Here is a 25,043-nt window from a genome sequence, read left to right as displayed (position 1 = left end):
GAGTCATGTATCACAGATCTTTTTAATGTCCATCAATTTATCAATAGATGACATAATCTCAACAAAGCCATACTGGTGGTTTGAGATGTTTGAGTTCCTGCTTTCAAAACTACAGAATCACATGTAGCATTTTATTCTGGCAGCAAAAGCTATGGTTATTAATAGAACCAGTCTGTAATCTGGACCTTGACTCTGTGCATGCGCACGATGTCTCCGATTTGAAAGATTCTGGGGTGGTCCTCCAGCTTCTCACAGAAGATGGTGCAGCTGATCTTCTGGTTGGACTGATCTGTGATCTTCAGGCTGGAGCAGAAGTCTGTGGAGAGAAAACTCCCTGTGGTCAGAACTCTGAGAGACAAACGTCAGAAGCAAAGCACTGAAGACAGTTTAGCTGAAAAACATAACTTTGGCAATATAATGAAGAACAGCTCTGCCCTCATTTAGTTCTGCATAATCATTACATTACATATTCACACTTTAAAGTTCATCTGACTTGGTGAAATAACCCAGTGTGGTTGATTTTAAAATTAATGTCAAGTCATGTCGCATTATTTATTCAGCATTCTTAAAGCTGAGGTCAGAATCAGAAACGACACCAAGATGTTCATAGAAGATTTAATATACTCCCAACCTGTCAGGGTTTTTAGATAAAGCTCTGGTTCAGACTCAGGAGCTACAAATAACAATATCAGACTTGACTTACCAGCCACCAAATTTCAGATTTTGTTAAATGAAAATTACAGTTTATTTTAACCTGGTTTATTTCCCATATATGTGGCAGTTTGCCATAATGGCTGGTTCATGGAGCTACTGTCTGTGTCTACTTTCAGTCAGATACTGAGAAGAAAAAAAAAAACTGGCCACTCTCTCGATCTGCATCAACACTCCTTTTTTTTTTTTTTAATAACAGTATTTTTAAAAGGATTTCAATAAAGACATACAGAAAACTAATAAACAAACACATAACCAATAAGGGCGAAAAAACACAACCCCAACCCAGCCATCAGTACTAGAACAATCAAAGAAAGCCAGATAAGTCAAAGGGAATCCAACAGAGAGGGACAAGAAAAAACATTAAAAATGATGACAAATTATTTTCCTCGTGTTACATAAATAGGAGAGTATAGCGAGTTTCATTAAGGTTTTCAGCTTCCATATATGCCATGAAAGTTAAAAATGGTTGCCAGGTGGCAAAAAAGCACGGAGTTGATCCTTTGATAAAACAAGAGATTTTCTCCAGTTTGTAAAGAATATATAACATCCTTAATCCAGTGTCCACATGTTGGAGGTGAAGAGTGCTTCCATTTACACAGGATGAGCCCTCTGGCAGACAGAAATACTGTCCTCTTGGGAGCTACTTGCTCTGTACTCTTTGCGGGCTTATCCTGTCAGGGTTGCGGGGGGCTGGAGCCTATCCCAGCTGACACTGGGTGAGAGGCAGGGTTCACCCTGGACAAGGTCACCAGACTATCACAGGGCTGACACATAGAGACAGACAACCATTCACACTCACATTCACACCTACGGACAATTTAGAGTCACCAATTAACCTGCATGTCTTTGGACTGTGGGAGGAAGCTGGAGCACCTGGAGGAAACCCACGCTGACACTGGGAGAACATACAGACTCTGCACAGAGGGTCCCTTTAATACTGTATATATACAGACGTGTGCGCTTGAATCTGTGTGGATATGACTGTATATCTTTGTGTGTGTGTGTGTGTGTGTGTTTCTAAAGGGTCTGATCAGATTGATTTTTCTAATATCTGTTTACTTTAAGAGACGCCTGAAGGATCCGCAGATATGATGACAGAGTCGGACAGTTTCCAGCCTGAACGCTGCTTTTTCTTTATCATCCCCTCCAAAACAAAACACAATAAAAACAGACCCAGATAGACACAGACACACACAGACACACACACACACACACACACACACACACACACACACCATCACCCTGTGCCGCATGGCTGCAGGTCGACTCGGACTGAACGGTCTCATATTTATCATCTTATCACCATTTCCATCGCTCGTCTCTCATACTTCTGACACTCTGTCATCTGAGTGTTAACCTCCGCCTGCTCCTCAGGATCAACTGCTCTTCCTGCACTTTATGATCGTATCGTCTGCAGTGTGTTTACAGGGTAACAAAGTCAGTGACTAAACATTATTCCAGAGGTTCAGTGGATTAGATTAGTGCAGCTTCCTGCGTGATGTTGACGAGTGCTGAAGCCTCTAAAGCCCGAGCAGTCTGTTCAAAGCCACACTTCCATTATTGGACCATCAACACATAAACTGAAAATATATTTTGCCATCCCACTCCTCTCCACACCTTTCTGAGTGTGTTATAGTAATAATCTGAGACGTTTCCATCTAAATAAAACTGTGTGTCTGCTCTCACTCAGGGCTGATCCAGCTTATATCGCTTCATGAAAGATCCTCTTTTCTTTTCCTGTCTGTCAGCTCATTTCTGTCTCATGAGGTGATGTGGTTTATGTGTTTGGGTCCCTTTTACCAATAACTATCAATCTTTCTTACATTTTTAAACACGACTCCAAAGAAATCTCAAACACGGCTGCTGAGCAGCTTAATGTCTCCGTCTGTGGTGCTGAAAAGGTTCAAACTTTTTTTTTACTGTTTCACTGTCTGGTTTTAAAACAGGAACCGCTCCAAAGCTCCACAGGACAAAGATGTTGTTGCACTTGAACAGAAAAACAAACTTCAGGTTGAAATCATGAAACTGAGAAAAAAACTCTCCTGTAAATAGGATATTTTTTCCAGCACACATACACCCAATCCCATCCATTTCTTTGTTCATCACTGACCTGTACCACGGCTCTTGAACGGCTGTTTGAAGAAGACCACCACTCCGTACACGTTGACTACAGATCCAGCTTTCAGGTCGCAAAGTCGGACATATGTATATTTTGGAGCCTTGGTCGTCCTGGAAACCTGAGGAGAAACAAGTTGAGTTACAGTGAGGCACCAGCAGCCCAGGTTATCACGCTATGTTGCAAACTGGTGTGAACACACTGATGTTATCATGTTATCATGTTATCATGCATGACATTAGAGAACTCGACATTTTCACCTTGGAAACCTTGAAAAATATCTAAAATAAAAGTGTTGCTGGCGGTTCATGATGTGAAGCCTTCTGCCACATCCATCATCACAGTGAGCAGACAGCTGCCAAACACACATGCTAACATGCTCACAGTGTGTGAACTGTGAGGCGACTGAGGAACCTCAGGATCTCATCATCACCTCTCTGTAGCATCGCTGCAGACTGTGGTGAAGACAAACTGAGGACACAACTGATGTTTCAAACACTGAAGAACTAATAATCATGTTTCCTGAGATTGACAGATTGTGTTATCTTGGCATTTAACTAAACAAATGTCATCTCTGATAAATGTTAAAAGCTTAGAAACAACTGATCAGAGCAACTGATAGTTTCTAACTTCCTCCGTCTCTTTAATGATTCCTCAGTCAGATGTGATATTCGGAGGGGAATAATGAAGATCTGAAAAATGAGCATACGCTCATAAAAAAAGAAAAACAGAGAGAGTCTGTCCAAAGATGTATTTTTACCAGCATTTGTTCAGATCAAACTTAAAGAGTCAGAACCAGCTTCTCAGACAGAAGTTTAAACTTTGATCAGAAGCTTCTGAAAATACTGAATCTTTTATTTTTTCTTATTCTGTAAGTGTTATTCTGACTGTTAATTTATTCTGGTCTAAAAATGTTTATCACAGCTCCGCGTCACTGTTCTATGTTTTATTGATCAAGCATTGGCTTAATATTTTATTTCCTGTGGTTGTAAAGCAGTTAGTATCTATGTTTTGTTATGTTATTTTATCTTTAACGGTGATGGCAGATAATCTCTGTAGTGTCTTTACCCAGAATTCACAGCTGACTTCCATATTCGTTCTCATGTGTCTCTGCAGGCTGACAGTCAGACGAGCTTTAATCATGAAAGTCCAACGTTAGTTTTGCAATTTAGCTTAAAATTCACTGAGCAACCGAAGTGTTTCATTTCATCCCTTAAATTATAAAATCTGTCTGTAAAGGACTGTAAGGAAGTTTAAAACATGTACATGTAATCTGATCTGATCACAACATGAACGTTTTGTTCTTTGAGCCTTTTTCTAGCAATACTACGGCTTTACTCAGGCCTCTCATTCACTACTCACACAAACTGAAAGTACTGCATTATGATTTGCATATTACCCACATAATCGTGAGGCAGGAGGTTGTGATCATGTGATCTATGTCCTGCAGACTGTCCTGTCGTATAACGGGAACGAAGGAGGAAGTCAGGCAACACAGTGTAAAAAGCAACAAAGTCCATGTTGAGAGGTGGTCGGGATAGATGGAAGGGTCAAATAAACACCGGACTTAGACCCTGGGGTCCGTTTCACAAAGCAGGTTTAGTGAAAACTCAGAGTCTGTTAACCCTGAAATGAGGGAAACACTGAGTTTTCCGTTTCAAAAAGGGAGGTAACTCAAATCAGAGAAAGAGGGGTAACTCTAGCCTGTTTCAGAGAGAGAGGTAACTTAAGCTCTCGGTCAGTTACCGTAGTAACAGACTCTATGAACCTAACCTGGTCGGGACCAGGTTTTTCTCAAAGAACCTCGAGTTTCTCTCTGTCTCCGCCCTCTTTCAGAGCCACACACTCCATTTGATTTCCTCATTCATTCAGTCAGCAGGCGAGTTTTGGCGTAACCGTTCTGCCGTCTGTCTTTTAAAAAATCATTAAAGAAATCAGAGTCAGTATATTAGAAGTCCATTAGGCACAGTAGGTGGCGACTTTTTTCACTAACATGGCATGTCCTTTTGATAACGATCCCGTGGATGAAGGTGCAGCATTACTGCGCAGAGAATTAAATATTCGTCGGGAGATGGTTATCAGACCGCGCATAGATGTTCTAGCATTTCCACACAATTATCTTTTTGAGCTGTACCGTTTCACGTCACAGTCCATCATCTACATACACAACCTAATCCGTCCTTACATTTGCAACATTACCAATCGTAGTCATGCTCTCACATCCCAGCAGATATTGTGTGTTGCGCTGCGTTTCTTTGCAAATGGAAGTTTTTTGTACAATGTCGGAGATGCTGAGCACTTGAGTAAGGCAACTGTATGCAGGGCGGTCAGAAAAGTGTGCTCGTTTTACGGGCATCTGCCTTCTTTCTGTTGGCTGAGTAGAAGTCTGTGTTAGTTTAAATAGGCTTAATTATTTAACAGAACATGATATAGATGAGAAGACATTTATGTGTGTGAAAACAGCATTATGTTGGGGATAAAACAACTGCACAGTCAAACAGCCACTTAATATTTACTTTACAATGTAAAACATGATCAAAATGAGGTACCCCCATGAGATTATGCCGAGGTCTTACCTGTTTGAACAATGTTTTTATATTTCATCCTAAACTGCTGCCAAGTGCGTTTCTCCTCCGCGGGATTGCACCTAAATGAAATAAATTAATAGGCTACCATTCAAGCAGTTTTCCCCTGTAATAATATTGTGATTGCAAAGGACTACATTTAAACTTATGCATTCTCCCACGCCGTCTCCCTCTCTTTTGCAGCTGCAGCGGTGTTGCACTTCTTTTTGAAAACGTGTTCAAACTCGCAGTATGAGTGCATTAAGATTTCTAATTGTAGTGGGGTGAAAAACGCAGCCTTCCCCGTCCCCGTTGCCATGGTGACTCATCGAATCGGGGCTCCATTGATGCTGGCTTTTTATAGTTGTGGTGCTCGCGCTTAACTCCAAGTGAAACTACTCCGAGTTGATTAAACTGATTCAAATCAGCTGTTCTGGAACCGGAAACTCAGAGTTTCCTATCTCAGAGTAGATCAACTCAGAGTTCAGGATTAGACTCAGAGTTTGTTCAACCTGCTTTGTGAAACAGACCCCAGGAGGCCGGGCTTCATGACACGTGTGAAGACAACACTGACTTATTTTAAGTTACCAACATACATAATGTCATATTATCATGTTACATTAAGGGGTAATTTGAGGATTTCCAACCTGGATCCTGTTTTAAATTCCCTGAGGGCAACTGAGCAATGTCAGAGTACAACCACTAAAAGTGTTTGTTTTTGCCACTGACAGGCTCAGATTGTTCTTTCAAGTGTCGGGCAACATTATGGAAACGATCATTACAGAGATAGACCTTTTATTAAAGAGTAACATCCCGGAAATCACCATCACCAGACCAACCAGGCTCTATTTTAATAAACAATAATTTTAGCATTATAAAACACACTTCATTCGAAGTCAACAGAAACAAAATAAAACTCACAAAAACCATCTTGGTTCGTCTTCCCACTGTTTAGCAATCATCAACTCTGGTTTGATTGATATAAACCCATAATTCACCGAGTTAGATGTGAAAGTATTCTGGTTCCACACATGCTAGTTTATTTAAATGGAGTCTGGTGGGTTTGGTGATTTACCACCTTTTCTGGTTAAACAAAAAGGATCGTAATCTTTTAAAAAAGGCCTATCTCTGTACGGATCCTTTCCATAACGTTGTCAGACACTGAATAATAATCTGAGCCTGTCAGTGGCAAAAACATGTGGACATAAATTGACGATGTTGTCGCTGCAGCAGTCACACTTAATACGAGACCAGGGGTTGGCAACCTTCACTATAAAGAGCCATTATTGGCCAAAAAACATAAACATATTTGAATAAAGGTAACAGCCTATTAAGTCAAAATTAGCCCATCAACATTACGATAAGTCTAAATGAGCATTCATTAATATGATTTACTACAAGATGGCTGCTCTGCAGTGGGCTATTAATAATTATTTAGTACTTAAACTCTGCAGCGTTGGTTGTGAAAGCAAATGACCACATATTATCAAATCCTCTGTTTTCCTCCAAGACTTTTCCTTTTTTTGGATTTTGAATCCACAGCTAGCCTTCCTAGAGAGACTCCAGCCTCGACACCGCTGCTGATGTTCAACAAAAAGTCGCCAGGTCATTGACGTATGACGCACATTTTAGTCGATGAAACGTTAAAACATTTCTTAATTCAATGTATAGACTACACAATTTTCCAATAGTAGACAGCACTGTAGGCCTACAACAATGACAAATGAAAATCTGAATGTTAAAAAACAATCATTATTCATTTCCATATAATTTATGTCAAAGCCACAGGGAGCCACTGGAGAGGGTTTAAAGAGCTGCATGCGGCTCCAGCACCGCAGGTTGCCCCTGTACTAGACCATTGTTAGAAACAGTTTCTCCGATGAGTCTTGTACACAAAAACATGGAAAACAGGGTCCAGGTTGACAAAAACCAACTTTACCTTTTAAAATAATGTGACGACCTGAGGTTACGTGACCTGCCTTCAAATAAGTCAAGACTGACTTCACATAGCCCACGAACCCTGGACTCCTGCGGTCTCGCTCAATACTGGACCAGTTTCAAAAAACTGTTGTCTCCATAATTCACTTACACACAAAAACATGAAAAAACAAGGTCCAGGTTGACCAATACTAAAGTTATCCTTTAAGTATGTAACATAACAACGCCCAAGCATGATTCTTTGCCTAAACCTAAACAGAAGGGGCACTAATTCTTAAGGTATCATAGGAACCATTGTAGGAGAATAAATTGCTTTTTTGACTTTTTTCTCACAACATTTCAACTTTACCCTTTTAATGTCAGATTTTCCTCCAATGGACCTACTGTGACAAAAGAGTTCGTCAGCTTCTACTTGCTCTGTGCTGAATGTTTGAAGCGACAGGTCGCTCAAAGCACTTATTGAAGTTTAAGGTTTAAAGACACTTGTATCAAAAAGTGACAATCCTCCTCTTCAACATTATCACCACTACAGAGACACGGAGGTCTGATCCAGCCGAGGTGGCTCTGGGACAGCCCGCAGCTGACATGAAGCGTCCTGACAGATACAAGACCTCCACGACAACACACACTTCAGCAGCCTCCTCAGCTAACCAGGCCTCTGACTCTGACCTCTGCGGAGAGTGCTGAGCTCCTCTTGATGGCCAGCGGGGATCTGGGATCAGGAGAAGGCAGCGGGTGGGACACCTGAAGGACGAAGACAGAGAGGAGACGTTACAGTGATGTGTTTTCGGAGACATCATAGGAGACAAACTGCTGCTGGAGGAAAGAAACAAAATGACAGGATGAAAATGGAAAAATATCTGAAGTATCAACTGTCTCATAAAAGTAACTTGAAGAACTCTGGACTGGACAAGAAAAAAATCTGAATTTGTGAACCCTAAACAAATATATTTACTAAAAACTAGAATTGCCGCCTTATGATTGTACGCCTCCACGCATCAGTCAAGTTACAGTTACATCCATGTCTGTGAAAATATGGATGCTTCACACACAGAAGATCAATACAATCAGCTCAGTTTCAAGATTAGTCACCATTTAAGTATCTGACCAAGTGTCTCTCCTTCTGTTCCTGAGATATGGCTCGAAAAGTTGTCATGCAAAAGATTATGATGTCACAGTAAGGTTGACCTTTGAACTTTGGGATATAAAATGTCATCACTTCTTCGTTTTATCCGATAGGACATTTATGTGAAATTTAATAAGTATGTATGAACTATTGAGTTTTGGCTAAAACATGTTCTGTAAGGTCACAGTGACCTTGACCTTTGACCACCAAATTCTAATCAGTTCATCCTCAGTTTGTCCAATTGGTCGTAATGCCAAATTCAAGGAAATTCCCTCAAGGTGTTCTTGAGATATCACGTTTATGACAATGAGACAGATGAGGTCACAGTGATCTTGACCTTTAACCTTCAACTACCAAATTCTCAGAAGTTCATTTGTTGCATCCAAGTGGACGATTATGCCAAATTTGAGGAAATTCCCTCAGAACATTCTTGAAATATCATGTTTACGAGAATGAAACAGATGAGGTCACAGTAACCTTGACCTTTGGCAAGCAAATTTCAATCAATTCATTACTGAGTCCAAGTGGATGTTTGTGGCAAATTTGAGGAAATTCCCTCAAGGTGTTCTTGAGATATCACGTTCATGAGAATAAGACAGATGAGGTCACAGTGATCTTGACTTTTGACCTTGGACCATCATATTCTAATAAGTTCACTGTTGAGCCCAAGTGGACGTTTATGCCAAATTTGAGGAAATTCCCTCGAGACATTCTTGAGATATCGCGCTCATGAGAATTAGATGGATGAGGTCAGAGTGATCTTGGCCTTTGACCTTCAACCACCATATTCCAATAACCTCATTGTTGAGTCCAAGTGGATGTTTGTGCCAAATTCAAGGAAATTCTCTCAAGGTGTTCTTGAGATATCGCGTTCATGAGAATGAGACAGATGAGGTCACAATGACCTTGACCTTTGATCTTCGACCACCAAATTCTTATCAATTCAAGAATGGGATGAACTGACAGACAGCCCTGAAAACATAATGCCCCTGTCTGTGGCTCCTGCTGGCTTGGAGGGATAAAAAAGTTTGAGACTGCACATGTGACCTGTGGACACGTCCAGAAGTGAACCGGTGAGTTAGTGTCAGCTGTTTGTTGATGCAGTGACGGCTGAGCCTGAAGGTAAAACATGAGGAGGATGTGAGAGTCACCAGCAGGTAAACAGAGACTCGTCTCCAGGTGGAGTTGCTCTTGTTGTGTCTGTCTGACACTGACATAGAGTGAGACACACTAGAAGATGAGTCATGTTCAATTTACAGCTCACACACACGATCTCATGCTCCAACAGATTGTTACAGCCCACAGACTGGATTCACACACAGAGCTTTGTCTTCCTACACTTGTAAGGACTCTAAATGATAGAACACATTCCCAAGCTCCGAACCATAACATCACAGTTTACCCCACCCGTACCTCAATCTAGACCTAATTCTAACCTGAACCTGAACACAAAGTCTTAACCTTCACATTGTGCTTTAGAAGACACGGGGACCGACTTAAGTGTCCTCACAATGCAGGAAGGTCCTCACTACGGATGTTTAAACAGAAACACACACACAGATATGGCTAACGAAGCTGTGATGCATTAGTTCAGACAGAGAGGAAGAGCAGTAAACGCATGCCTGAGGTCACCACCTCACTGAGTCACCTGATCATGATTCTGGGTGTCAGGGTTCAGGCATCAAATGGCTTTTATATTTAGGACTTGATGGACTACAACACGCAAAAAATCTGGGACCTTTGTTTGGCTTTTATGCGTGTGCATGTGTGTGTGTATATTTACATGTGGAGTCTGATGCCTGATGTCATGTTTTGTAACTTGTAAAGTGTATAGAGGCTCTCTGGGTGGTGTGTACCTAAAATAAATTGAACTTAAGTTGAAGTTAGTTTTTGTATTCCTGCTTAAATAAAACACTGTGGTTGATCTGTTTGTTTTTCTGACCACAAACGAGCTGCATCAGATTCCAAGTGGAAGCAGACCAAGACCCTCTTTCCAGGCAGTCTGGGTCCGGTTGTCTGGCCCACACCAGGGGCCGGATGCCAAAAAATCATGCTTACACCGATGTGCCACAGTCTGTGAAACTGCACTCTTTGCCGTATGTCTCACTAACACGTCATTTATCAATCTGCCATACAAACCAGTGCCGATCAGAGACATTTCAGATTCATGACAAGTTCTTATCTTGTCAGTCGCAGTGTAGAATGATCGGGTGTCGATAAATGTGGCAGCTGAAAAAAATCAGAATTCAAATATCCCCTCCTAAGTTTAGAGGCCTTGTCCGGAGAGTTTACAACATGGAGAGGCGTAGCACGGCCACGAAGAGAAACTACTCTAGAAATGAAACCGCTAACGTTGCAGGTCTGATGTAACCAACTGGTTCAATTTGGCAGCCTGAAAAGTGGAATCAGTGGAATATTTTATTTATACATTCATGATATGTTCCATCCTATACCCTACATTTATCAATAATATCATCATAAATATATATTATATAATAATAATAATATTGTTATCACTTTTAATAAAACCTTCAAACTGACCCAAACCGAGGAGCGTGTGGCTGCACATATTGGGTCTGCTTCCATTTTGGGCAAAAAAGGTGGTGGAGGAGACACAGAGGCACCGACAAAATTTAATCACCTTGGCTACCACTACTTAAATAATTACACCATCATGGGGTTTATTTATTTCTTTTAAATGACGTTTCAATGACTGATGAACTAAACATGCTTTGGCTTGTCATTGTTCAAAGAAAAAAGGTTTCAGGTATACTACAAAGATAGTTAGAAGCTAAAGCCGAACTATAGGCTACAGGTCACAGTATAAAAATGAACCACCACATCGCTGCTGATCGACACACAAGACAATGAATATAAAGGGAAACTTTGCAGATATTGAACCAGCTGTGTGACATCACAGTATCGCTGTCAACACCTGGTCCTCCACTGCCAGACGGGCAGGGATCTCCGCGGGAAGTCAAACGACGTTCATCTGCACACCCTGTGATGACACACAGCTGGTTGAATATGAGCAAAGTTTCCCTGCTTCCCTTCACTGGTTCCTGTGCAGCAGGGTCGCTCTTTGTTTCACTGTTAGAATCATTACAAAGCAAAAGCAGCATGTGTATACATTCAGTAGGCTATATCTTCAGTAGCTAGCTAGCTAACCCTACACTTTTCAGGGTTTGATTTTGGTTTTGGAACAGGGAAGAAACGGATATCTTTTTCCAACCTCTCCAGGTAACGAGTATCATTAATACATGACGTGCTCCAGGCACAACATTTAGCTCCACATCCACAAAACCAGCCTGAAAATGAAGGAAATCTGAAACGACTGCATTAGAGTCAATGGAGCACAGCTGTGTTGTTGTCAGACCCTGGCCTGAACTGCCCCAATGCTACGTTATCATTGGCCAGTCTGCGTCTGGGGTGGGACTTAGCAACAGGTCAATTACCATACATTTGCACTGTAAGCACTAGCACGTCCGTTATAATGATAGCCATCTGTAATAATCCCTGTGTGTATCAGTGTTTTGGATGTGTCGTATAAGCTACTAAAATGCCTGCATTTCCCTGGGATAATAAAGTATCTAATCTATCTGTCCATCGTTCTGTAAAAAAGATGCTGAAGGGTGTTTCTAGAACCATTTTTGGCTCACTGGGAGTGGAAATGCGGCTCATGCATGTGCGCGTGCACCTGGTTCCACAGTGATTGAGATTTATTAAACAGAACCAGGTGTGCACACAGCTTTATAAATCTGATGAGTTTTGTGCATCTGGCCCCAGAGGTTGATCCACAGCGTTCACACCAGCTCAAACGCACCAGTTTTTTTTAAGTAAACCAAAGGGTGAGGTGTGAGATTACCCATAGTGCAAAAGACCTTGTTATAAATGCATACATTCATAAGACTCATATCACTTAGATTTTAAAAAAGGGCTTACATAGATGTAGGCGTCGTCTCCTGACAGCAGCAGGTTACAGGGGTGCAGCTTGTCACTACTAGCTGTGGGAGATTTGCCCACACTGAAGCCGGAGGCCACGACCACATCCTGCAGGAAAACACAAGATGAACAACAAGCAGGGATTAAAAACTGAGAGCAAAGACAGATAAATATACATCCCTCTTCCCAGAGGGAGGACAGATTGAAGCGGCAGATGTTGCATCCTTGGAGACGTTAAGTAAGACGTCACAACAAGCCGCCGATGATAAGCTGGTGTGAAAAGTGGAGATTGTCTTTTGTTAGGCGTGTCAGCTGCCCCGAGACAGCTTTCAAGCCTGCGCTCAGGGCTGACAAAGGGACGGCAGATAGTCTGAATAATCATGTTACGGAGACACACAGCCTGACAAGACCTCTGTGATCTGCAGCCGAGCACAGCGGCTCCAGCTCTGATGACTTCCTGCCTTCAACGAGCTTTGCGGCGCTTTGAGTTCCATCAAGATGCCGCTGTAGGGAAACTGAAAACACAGCGAGACGCTGCTGACAGGAGGATTATCCCTGATGTGTTCACCGTCCCCGTCCAGGTCAAAAACAGACCGACTGCTCTGTAAACAGCAGTGACAGTATCAGAGTGGACTGAAAGTAAACGATGATTCAGAGTCACTTTGTTTGTGAAGTTCCAAGGAGCTGCGGGACGTGAGCTGTCACACCAGAGCTCTGATACATGAAGGACGCATTGATCATCTATTGTTTGAAGGAAAACATTAAAAGCTGTAATCCTCAAGGTTTCAGTCCTGGTTTATTTGGTGACACCTTCAGTTACTGTGGTAACAGCAAGTGAAGGCAGCAATCACCTCTGGAGCAGCTACTCTGTCAAAAAAAAAAACAGGACCTACAGGTGACAAAAATTCTTTGTGTTTTTTGATGCTGCTTCAAAATAAAAGCCAGTTGAAAGCTTTTAATATGAAGCTGTAGGAAATGTTTGGTTTGGATCAGCAGTAACTCACGCCTTTGTGACCACTCGGCTAGATTACTGCAATGCACTTTATATGGGGGTCAGTGGGTCCTCCATCGCAAGTCTTCAACTGGTACAGAACGCAGCTGCACGTCTTTTAACTGGCACCAGAAAGTTTGAGCATATTATATATTATATTATATATTTCACCGATTTTAGCTTCACTCCACTGGCTATCCGTCCATTTTAGAATTTATTTTAAAATTCTTTTATTTGCTTTTAAATCTCTAAATGGTCTTGCCCCAGCGTAACTCTCTGAGCTTCTGCACCCCTACACACCCAGCCGATCTCTCAGGTCAGCTGACCAGCTGCTCCTGAGGGTTCCCGAAACTAGGCTGAAGCTCAGAGGGGACCGAGCGTTTTGGGTTGCAGCTCCAAAATTGTGGAATGAACTGCCGCTGCACATTAGACAGGCCTCCTCACTGTCTAATTTTAAAACTCTTCTTAAAACGCACCTCTTTTCTTTGGCTTTTAACACCACGTAGGTTGTTGATTTTATGTAGTATTTTGTCTTTTTATTATGTTTTATTGTGTTTATTTTACTGTACAGCACTTTGGAAACCTTTGTGTTTATTTAAATTGTGCTTCATAAATAAAATGGATTGGATTGGATAATATAGTAGCAGTGTATGACTGCAGAGAACTGTAAACAGTGAGGTCGAAAACAATAAGATCACAGACACTGGATTATGTGCATGCACTGTTTCCTGAAAAGCCTTTACGTTTAAATGCAATATGAATTTAGCACAGAAATGGTGGACCCCACCACTCACAAAAAAAAAACTAAGATATAATTACTGGATTAAATCATTAAAAGGCCACTGCAGAAACAATACCAACCATAAATTTAATTAAAAATAAGATTTGATTTCATGAAAATTTGAATTTAAAAGGATAATCTTGGTTTATTACAACTTGGAATTTATTGTTGTAGTTCTGTCCATCATAAAATGGTTTAGAACGGGCATAAAAGAAGTACTCAAATCTTGCACCTAAGTAAAAGTAGAAACACTGCAGTGTAGGAGACGTACAAGTCAAAATCCTACATTCAGAATTTTACTGAAGTAAAAGTACAAAAGTATTGACATTGAAATATACTTAAACAACTGGGCTGTGCCTGACTCAGAATTATATCAGTTGAATCACACTTGGCTGTTGATACAAATATTTGAGTATTTGTTCCTGGTGACAGTAAATAAGCCAAGTTAGTGCTCCAAGCTAATGCGTGCTAACTACGCTAACAACAGATCGGAAATGTGCAAGAACATTTTTTGGAGACACTAGATATCAAACAAACCTGTCAGCCAAAACATCCTTCTGAAACTGGATATGGTAAAAGAGCAAATAGTCGAATTTTCAGATTGTTAACAGCCAAATCTGATTCAGCTGAGTCAGGCACAGCCCTGGAGAAGACATTTCAATTTAAAAGACTCGACAGCAGTGTCTATCTTGTCTATAGCATTTATTACATCTCAATGGTTCTGGAGCACCACTTCACAACAGCATTAGTGCCACCTGCGATGCTGATTGGCTAATTGAGTCTCGGCATGGTGCTCAATGGTTGTCTTTTATTTTAACCAATAAAGTAGAGCCCGACTGATACCAATACTATGGGTATATATGGGTGGATCAGTCGGTCGGTACTTGTGACAAAGATATGTCATACAGATATTTAACAGTTTAAGATTTTATGATTTTCAGTATGGGTGGAGTGTGAACTCAAATATTTCAGTTATTGCCAGGAATTATGGAGCAATGTTTTATTTTTCTATTGAATGTATTATTGATTTTTGTGTCTAGTCAGGGATGTCCTCAACTGAAATTCATCAGTTAATGTCAGGCACCATCTATTTAATTGTTTTCCAAGCAACCCAAAAATCAAAGAATATTTCCCCTTACAGTTTAGTGGTATTTACTTTATAATTTATAACGGACACCAGTTATATTAGAGTTTTAATGAAAAGTGAAAAGAAGGGGTCATTGTTTATTAACTTTCCAGCAGTAAATGACTGCCGTCTGGACCCAGCCATAAAGTTTTATCCCAATGTGCAATACATCATTATGTATATGTTATCATATTTCGTAATAATAATGAAGTAGAAGTTTAAAGTAGGAGAAAATTAAATACTTTCACTATGCTTCCTCTATGCAAAATTGTCTGCCATTAGATATGATCCCCTGCAGATATGAAGGCTCAATGTACGGCACAAATAAGGTGCGTCAACCATTGCACACCCAAAACAGGAAGAGGAGAGTCCTTTTCTTTTCCCTAGTAGCTATCAGTGGCTATCCCCAGTTAGCAAACAGTATCAATGTAAGTTCTTTGAAGCTACTTGTAACAGAGAAAATGGTGGACAGTGGAAGAGCCCATGTCACTGTGGAAACTGTGGTAGTTGCTCTGCTTGGTGGAAAACAGAATGCAAGCCAGTATAGACTCTTCCCCTTTATATTCTCAGAGCACAACATATTAAGTTACTGTATACCATCAGAGGTTTGATACAGCTCAGTGCACATTTTCTTCAAATACAACATATGTAAATTAATTCATCTCATCCTACAGAGTAATGTCATACTCACACATAAATCACATGAATCACTCAACTCATTAACTCATTCAAATCACAGGCTTTATGATACAGAAAAATACAATTTCCACAGACACGCCTTCATAACAGCCAGACCTCCTTTTTTAATGAAAATAACATAATCCAATCTCATTAGCATCACATGAATATTTATATTATTTAAATTTAAAAAAAAAACAGTTCATCATCATTCAACCCTCGCAGGCTTAAAGGGCCCGGCTTCAAGGGAGTAACCTCTCACAACACCTCTCTGTGTGACAAGGACATCGTCAACTAACATACATCTGTTAAATATAATAAATGTAGTAAATCACCATGTTATTCTGAGCAGTGACTGGTTTGGAGAAAAAAACAGAGCCAGTAAACTGTCTGTGCCAAATGTGTTAGTTCCCCAACAAGTTGATTAGCAAGAATGAACAGACAGTTTATTAACCCAAAGAGAGCCAAAAAAAAAAGTACACATAAAAGTCTTCTTCACACACAGCTTTTCAATTACACTATGAAATTAAGTCAATTTAGATGAAACTAAACACGAAGTCATGTTTGTTTTTGTCTCAGTTCATTCTACAGTTGGACAGATTAAGAAAATTGTCACAATCATCTTTATTCACTGACCAGCAGAAAAATGCACCAGGTCATTCCACAAAAATTGTTCAGGAATGGCCCGAGGAGCGTGACAAAGAGCTTTGAACGTCGACCTGGCCTACAAATGAGATCGAAATTGGTCCTGATCTGTCGAGGCACGGACACAGGAACTCTGAGGGGGACCTATGGTGTCAGGCACCAGGGCCTTTGCAGTAGATCCTTTGAGTCCTGTTGGTTGTGAGGTGGGGTACCAGCACATCCCACAGATGCTCAATTAAATTAGGATGTGGGGGATTTGCAGGCCAGGTTGACGGCTTGCATGGTGCAATGTCCTGCTTGGGGGTCACTGCCATCAGGCAGTGCCACCTGCAACTTTGCAAGTCCTAGAATAGCGAGGGAGAGGCCCGTCTTAGGCCCCGATCACACAGTAAGTGTTTTGCAGGTTGCAAAATGCGACAACCTGCATAAGCAACCACCCCATCACCTCCTTACACTAACCTTCCCATGTAATGAATCAACCGTTTATCATTTTTATCCCCCAGTAATCAGTGTGTAGTCCCTGACATGTTAAGGCAGAGGGTACTGTCTGTAGCTCTGGTTGAGGGTGAGAGGCTGTCAGCAGATAAACAGAGATCTGTGTGGGTACTTGAGACCCTAAAAAAGAGGCTGGATCATGGGGAGTACCACCAGTTGGTCCAGGAGCTTCTCCTCCATCATGGACGTTTACAGTACTGCACTTATCTGCTTTCGCGCCTGCTGTTTTCTATTGAGATTGCGGAAACTGCAGTTTGTAGTGTCATATAGCTCTGGGTATCCAGCAACCACTACCATCAGTTTCTCCTCCATTGTTTACCAACTGCAAACTTGTTGTAGTGACCACCACAGAAGGCCCGCCTCTCGAATCATCTGATTGGAAAATGGGAAAAAGTGGAGATGACATGGGGCGCTTTCCTGCTCTTAGTTAAGGTTTTTTCAACTCGAGTTCTGAGTGCTACGGCAAAAACGCCAGGCACCTAGAGCTCAGAAGTGCGAGGTGCGTAACAACGCAAAGACAGCAAGAAAAAAAGGTTCATTCTCATTATAAACAATTTGAAGAAGCTGCCTCCAGCTGCTAAAATGCTTTGTGTGATCGAGGCCTTACTCTGCCTCTGCCCTAACCCTAACCAATCACCCTCCTCTTTCCTAAACCTAACCAATCCAACCAATGAAGGCAAAAAGTGCTAGCCAATCATAGGGGGAGTGCAACAGCTCATTCCTTCACGATCCTAGGAATCACAAATTTGTGTGCTGTTGCCATGACAAGGGTCACCTGGTCTGCAAATGTGTTTGGGTGGGTGGAGCCTGTCAGGTGGTGTCAACATGAGCAACAGGACCAAAAGTTTACCAGCAGAACATTTCAGTGTAATGAGACAATTAATATAATTCACCTCACCACACTGATGTACATCATCATCATCATCATCATCATCAGTTTTCTTATTTCTTCTTTGGTTAAACTGAACTGTATTTCTCATACTGAGATTACATTTTATCAATGTGTTTCAAATGAACATAAAACACTCTTGAGAGTGAAACCACTTGTCATATAATGTCTCACGTTATATTCATAATTATGTTCATTTCTATATCACTAATTCCATTAGCTCAATATCAGAGTCATGTCATACTCACCACTCTCCTCAATTACCACATAACTGCTCATTTGTCAGGAGCTATATATTTATTTATGTATTATTTATCACTGCAGCAAAGACAGTTGTTGCCATATCCATCTATCTCTCTCTCTATCTTGTTTTCATTTACTAATTATCTTCAGTCACATTTACTTTACAAATAAATAACAAAAAAACTTTAAGCAAACAAATTGGTGCTTATTTTGGCACATCTGCAAAGCATTATGGGACATCCAAGTAAAGTTGGAGTTGTCTGAGGAGGTGAAGAAGAGCAAACACACCAGCTGGATTCGTTAACACTCAAAAATATCTTAAACTGTAAATTAGATTTAGCAGCAGCCATCATCATCATCATCATCATCCTCCACACTTCATCACAATGACATGTCTTCACACACTAAATAAAGACTCATATGATACATGATTCATATTTCAGGGTATAGAAGAAACCTGAGGAGTGACCTGTGGTGCTTATAATGTGGGGATTATTTATATTGTGGTTATTTTTATATCCCTTTCATCTGATGTAAATAACACCTGCTTCAAGAAAAAATAATAACTGCTGTTCCTTCACATATGTTTCTGTCTAACAGTCTAAACATCATGTCTTTGATGATGGAGTGAACCTACCCCTTGACTGACGGCTTGATTGAAGTCCTTGGCCAGCGCTCCGAACAGAACAACGTTAATGGATGGGTTCTGAGACGAGGAATCTGGCGGTGAATCTTCTTCTGCAAAACAGCCATAGAACATGCTTTTAAACTGGAACAAAACAGGGATGGAGGTTCAACAGTCAAATCAGGAAGATGAGGCATTCAGGGGATGATCTATGTCTTGTAGGACAGAAACGTATCTGTAATCATGCATTTGTAAATATGAAGTCCTTGGATTGCTTCAGCTCACAAAGAAAGTCCTGTTATTGTAAAACTCAATCGATAGAAAATTTATTAGCTACAATTTTGATAATCAATTACCTGTTTAAGTTCTTTTTCAAGCAAAAATGCATTCTGGTTTCCCAGTTGTGAGAATTTAAGAATTTTCTGTGTCTTATGTGATAACAAACTTATTATCCTTGGGTTCTAGAATGATTTTCCATCAAAACAAAATTGAAAGACATTACTGTGAGATATAGGAAACTGTGATGGGTATTATTTAGCTATTTTCTGACATTTTATAGACCAGTTCCTGGTTTGAATTGGGGCATTTCTGTGTGGAGTTTGCATGTTCTCCCTGTGTCAGCGTGGGTTTTCTCCGGCTTCCTCCCACAGTCCAAAGACATGCAGGTGAATTTGGGGTGCCAGTTGGTCAGTCCATAGAGACTTGAACCAGTGCATACAACTGGATAAATGAGACTTTGATTCTGGATGTTTTTATTCAGCCTTCCCCTTTGAAAGTGAGGGATTTGAATCATTAGTGGGTTTTTTTGTTAGTCAGTGTGCAGTGCAGTGTTCTTCTGGGGACGCACTTGTCCCAAAATTTTGCTGTGGAGGGAGCGCTCTTGACTTTCACGCTACTCTTTGGTATAGACAGCTGCGGACATGATGCAGTGGCACAGAGGAGGAGAAACTTTCTACTGCGAGGCTCCAAGAAAACATTATCTTTTCTCTTCTGCTTAGAAATGGTGAATTTACAGCGCACGTCAACTTAATACGACACAGTCTCTGGCTTTTGTTTGATATCAAGTATCGGAGAAAAATATCGTTGCACATTTCTGATCCGTTGTTGGCATTCGTGGCTTGTTTACTACATAACATGAATGCTGCTGTCACACTGAAAGTTTCGCTGAGTCTCATTCAAACTTTATATGGAAAAGAAAATGTTGAATATTCGTTGTTGCCACTCTCTTAATCGCACACATGAATTACAGTAATATCTTTGAAACATATCAATCAGGACTCCGTATTCAGCACAGCACAGAAACAGCTTTTACTAAGGTTACTAATGATATACTGATTGATTACTGATTGCTGACACCAAAGCTCAATGCTCAATTTTAATTCTGCTTGAGCTGGGTTCAGAGAGTATCCTTACAAACCACCTTGAAAACTATGTTGAAATTGAGGACAGCGCTCTTGCCTGGTTTTGCTCCCATCTTTTTATGAGAGGTCTTTCCCTGTTGTAATGGAAGAATATTCCTCATCCCCAGCCCCCCTTTCTTGTGGTGTTCCCCAGAGATCAATATGCCTCTTCTGGTTCAGATATTCTGTAGGTATAATATTAATTTCCACAGTTATGCAAATGATACGCAACTTTATGTTCCACTGACAGGCAGTGACCCTGACAGTCTCTCTGTTGTTATGGCTCGTCTTTTAGATATGAAGTGCTGGATGTCACAAAACTTTATTATCATTATAAATGACTGAATCTGACTTGACTGACATAATTCTGAGACAGGTATAGCCCTGGTTTTTATATAATTCTACTGTTGTTAAATGTGGTCCCCAATTACTCAATAAAATTAATGTTTTTCATGTTTTCTGTAGAGGGATGCGAGAAAACAAAGTTTCCTACAGGAATTTAGGCTAACACTTCATGACTAATTGATATACAACTGGACATTTTGTGGGTAAAGTATTCCTTTAAGGTCCCATAGATTACTTTGGCAAGTGTACTGAAAGGAGGAAACTGTCATAACTGTGTTTTGTTACAAAAGAAAAAAAAAACAATAATTAACATTCCTTCTGAGTATAAAAGCTTAAAGATGAATCTCTGACTATTCACACTGAGTTTTCCTTATTCTGTGCACTTTCTGGGATGTTATGGAAATTATCCTCATCCTGCACCAGGGCTGTCACTTTCAATAAACGTGCAGTAACATGTTGAGTATCTGTTCAGCACAGCTCTCTAGTTTTCTCAATCTTGTGGTAACAGAGAACAACAAATGTCTCATTTTCTGACGGGAAAACAACAGATCAGAATGACAGTAGTTTTAATGAATGCCTCTAAAAAAAAGTACAACAAAAGAAACAGAAATGGGAGAAACATTATTGAGACTGTCTCAAATCAAACACTGAATCCTCACAATGCACCAGCAGGTCAAACAGTGTACCAAAACTGACAGACTGTCTGTAAACCAACAATACAGGAGAGGTGGACCTGCTCATCCTGCAGCTGGAGACACAGGCGGGGTGTCAGAGAGTTTAAACGAATAAGAAGAAGGATGTCCCCCGCCACAATAAGAGCCACTGCTCTCTGTGGCTCTTTAATCAGGCTGCTCAGAGATAAGAAGGCCACAGACAAGACAACAATGAGACACACTGGCCTCCGTATGCTTCTACAATCCAGACCGGCTAAACAGCTTAACACACACGTACAGTCCTGGCAGGCCCACACACTCGCACAGCGAAACACTCCACAGCATCAAACTCTGCAGTGCTACAGTACACAGCTTTAGGCTCAGAGTTTTTGGTTTTACAGCACATCTACTGTCTGGTTCAGTGCCATTTTTTCAGCATTACAAACACTGATACACCCACAGAACACAATCAAACCTCTGTGAACTTTTCTGTATGAATTCCCATCGCTGACCAACAGAACACATTCACAGTGCTGACCCCTGCGGGAACAGAGGGCCAGAGTCGAAAACAGTAGAAGCTATATTATATATCTCACCCTCCAGTTTTTATATAACCCTGCTCTGCTGAAGTAAAACTGCTTCACAAAAAAATAAACTGTTAACTTATTGTCCTATTAGCAACTAAAGCGCTAGTCACGCAGGATTATTACCTGTGTACCTCATGTGACAATTGTGTTTCATGCGCCGGATGCGCACGGGATAAGCAAAATCTGTATTTTACTCTAATTTACTGACATTATCCCCCAGATATGATACACACAGTCATTAGTAACTTCACTCTGCACAACTCAGAAACCCTACACAGCACGACTAACGGTGATGGACAGTGTTAGGACCCGATCACACAGAAAGCAACCACTCCATCACCTCCTGACCCTAACCTTCCGATGAAAACAATTCATTTTATTTATTTCACAGTAATCAGTGTGTAGTTGCTGCCATGTTGAGGCAGAGGGTACTGTCTGTAGCTCTGGTTGAGGGTGAGAGGCTGTCAGCAGATAAACAGAGATCTGTGTGGGTACATGAGACCCTAAAAAAGAGGCTGGATCATGGGGAGTACCACCAGTTGGTCCAGGAGCTTCTCTTCCATGATGCATGTTTCAAGTACTGCACTTATCTGCTTTCACACCTACTGTTTTCTATTGAGATTGTGGTACCTGCAGTTTGTAGCGTCGTATGGCTCTGGGTATCCAGCTACCATCAGTTTCTCCTTCGTTGTTTACCAACTGTAAACTTGTTGTCATGACCACCACAGAAGGCCCGCCTCTCAAATCATCTGATTCGATAACGGGAAAAAAGCAGAGATGACATGGGGCGCTTCTCCACTCTGAGTTAAGGTTTTTTCGAGGTGTTCAGAGCGCTCCAGCAGAAACGCGAGGCGCGTAACAATGCAAAAACAGCGAGCAAAAAGCTACATTCACATTAAAAACAATTACAAAAAGCCACCTCCAGCTGCTAAAACACTTTCTGTGATATCGGGAACTTAAGCTGGTTGTCTTTAAAATGTGGGAAACATTGTCACATTAACCCATCTCATTATCTTTCGAGATTTTACCCCTGATTAATTTGAACTTGCTTCTTCTGGCGCAGCGAGATGAGCCTTCTGCACTTAAAATCCTGTCAAAACTTCCATTACTGCAAATGCAGCCTCCGTAATCCTTGAGCAGGAAAAAGGCAGAAAAGAGGCGCAGAGAAAACCGAGAACCTAAACATGACCCTAAATCACAGAGATGCTGAAACACATAGGATTTATATGATCACACTACCTCCATGTTTGACGATACATGGTAAGTAATTTGGGAGGATGAAATTATTAATCATGCGGCTCCTCTAGACTTTCCAAATGTTATCAGACCAAATGGAATAAATCCTGATAGTGATATGAGTCATTTTGTGAAGGGTTGTGATGCTTAAAAAATTTTGCTTGCAAGGCATGGTGACAAAAAACAACAATACAGTAACATTTTACATGCTCACATAAAAAAGACCGTTTCAGCCTGAAGCTCATCTGCAGTCCCAGATGAGCAAATTATGTTGATTCAATTTTAAATACATTATGTGAATTATGGCCAAATTTTAGTGATTCATTTTCATGACAAAAATCACTGAAGTAAAAAGCCACAGTGTTCATAAACTATGTGCAGTGACTGCCAGATACTCAATGTGCATTTCACAGACCACCAACAACTCCAGTAAATATAATTAATCATAAAAATGAATTAATCTAACGCTATCAAAACTTCAACCAAAGAACACAAATCAATGATTTCGAGGTGTGACTGACAGGTTGTTGGTTTGATTCCTTGTAGCAGCAGCCCTTTAAAGTACAACAGAACTAAACCCACTGTCACACCTGTACCAACCTGCTCTGAAAACTAATCCATAACACACAGACCCCAGCAGGTAGCTGCTCGGTACAAACGGACAGCTGATACACACAGAGACAAACACACAAGTGTTACCTTGGATGACAGTCTTCAGAATGGCATTGTCAGATGCTAACCACACCAGCGGGCCTTTACGAACCACTTTCCCCTGGAGAAATAAAAGAAAACACTGAAGTTAGAGACAGCATGAAAAGCATTTAGGTCTCAGTGAAGCTCTGCAGAAATCTCACTGAGGGCCTGTCAGCTGATCAAAGCCACGTCAGGAAAGTGAGCAGCGTTGATGAGCGCCTCTGGGAAATGAGCTGTGAGACAGAAGGTGGATTATTCTGCCGCTTTGGTTTTCATAAATATATTCCAGCAGCGTACTAATCAAGCACAAGAAAATAGCCTCACGTAAAGAAAAAAATAGAAACTAGTGAACAGGTGGTGGCAGGTGACAGATAAATGAAAAAGGAATAAAAGGGAAAACGACATGAATTCAGTGCTGCAAAATACATGAAATTCCTGAACTCTACAGAAAAGATGTGCACAAACATCTTATAGCTCATTTATTCCTTAAAGGGTCGACAAATTAGAACTGCTGTAAGGAAATTTAAATTCTGAATGTTTTTACATGTTTATTGACTCTGCACAAACCAGAGCATCTACAGGTATCAGACACTTTAGTTTAAGACTTTTTAAAAGAGCAGTGTGTAGGATTTAGTGGCATCTAGCAGGGTAGACTGCAAACAGCAGAAACGTCTCCCATGAGAGAAGCGTGAACTCCTGGTGAAATTCCTAGTGTTCATTGTTCCTGAGGTTTTTTCAATTCCCTGCAGAGGTCTGTTACTCTCAAAAACAAACAGACACGGTAATTAAAACCAGTAGAAATACTTAACAGAGCAATTTCACGTAAACAGTCAGTACGTTCACATGACATTAGAGAAAATCGATTAATTGTGTCAGTCAGACTAAAACCGGACTTTTAAAATACATGTAAAACATGTTAGTGTGACTGAAATCGTACTAAATTGAATTTCTCACAGTGGGACTAACACACCCAGATAATGTGACTCCTGCATGTATACAGTCAATCAGACCAAACTGGCCGAGGCGCTCTGAGCATGCTCCACAGTTTCCACCCCTGGACTTGGAAGTCCAATAGCATTAAATGTGTAAGAGAAGAAGAAGCCGGTAACAACATGGAGAAATCCACATCCAGAGCCGTGACTTTTTGGACGGACCAAATGTACAGAGCTGTAAAGTTGTCCACTATGGTACCAGTTAGCTGCTAGCTAACCGTAGCTAACTTGTTTGTCCATTGTTTGGTCTGTGACGTAATAGGT

At 40.8% G+C, this 25,043-nt stretch overlaps 2 protein-coding genes across 5 annotated transcripts in view; one reads left to right on the top strand and one right to left on the bottom strand.

Annotated features, from left to right (window-relative positions):
• The window catches only part of LOC126407721 (E3 ubiquitin-protein ligase TRIM21-like), a 297,595-nt gene that overhangs the window by 70,502 nt on the left and 202,050 nt on the right, over positions 1-25,043 (top strand). The gene's annotated exons all lie outside the window — the stretch shown is intronic.
• The window catches only part of pot1 (protection of telomeres 1 homolog), a 128,688-nt gene that overhangs the window by 66,186 nt on the left and 37,459 nt on the right, over positions 1-25,043 (bottom strand). For both annotated transcript variants that reach the window (XM_050072862.1, XM_050072861.1), the window contains exons 3-8: positions 23,794-23,866; positions 18,886-18,986; positions 12,401-12,508; positions 8,002-8,076; positions 2,825-2,951; positions 186-316 (exon numbers count right to left, since the gene is read on the bottom strand). In XM_050072862.1, coding sequence (XP_049928819.1) covers positions 186-316; positions 2,825-2,951; positions 8,002-8,076; positions 12,401-12,508; positions 18,886-18,986; positions 23,794-23,866 — 615 coding nt within the window. The remainder of the gene's footprint in view (positions 1-185; positions 317-2,824; positions 2,952-8,001; positions 8,077-12,400; positions 12,509-18,885; positions 18,987-23,793; positions 23,867-25,043) is intronic.

The sequence above is a fragment of the Epinephelus moara genome, chromosome 20 (genome assembly GCF_006386435.1).
Source record: "Epinephelus moara isolate mb chromosome 20, YSFRI_EMoa_1.0, whole genome shotgun sequence".
In the NCBI taxonomy this organism is placed as follows: Eukaryota; Metazoa; Chordata; class Actinopteri; order Perciformes; family Serranidae; genus Epinephelus; species Epinephelus moara.
The sequence above is the reverse complement of the archived record's forward strand: the minus strand, read 5'-3'. Positions and strand labels throughout refer to the sequence as shown.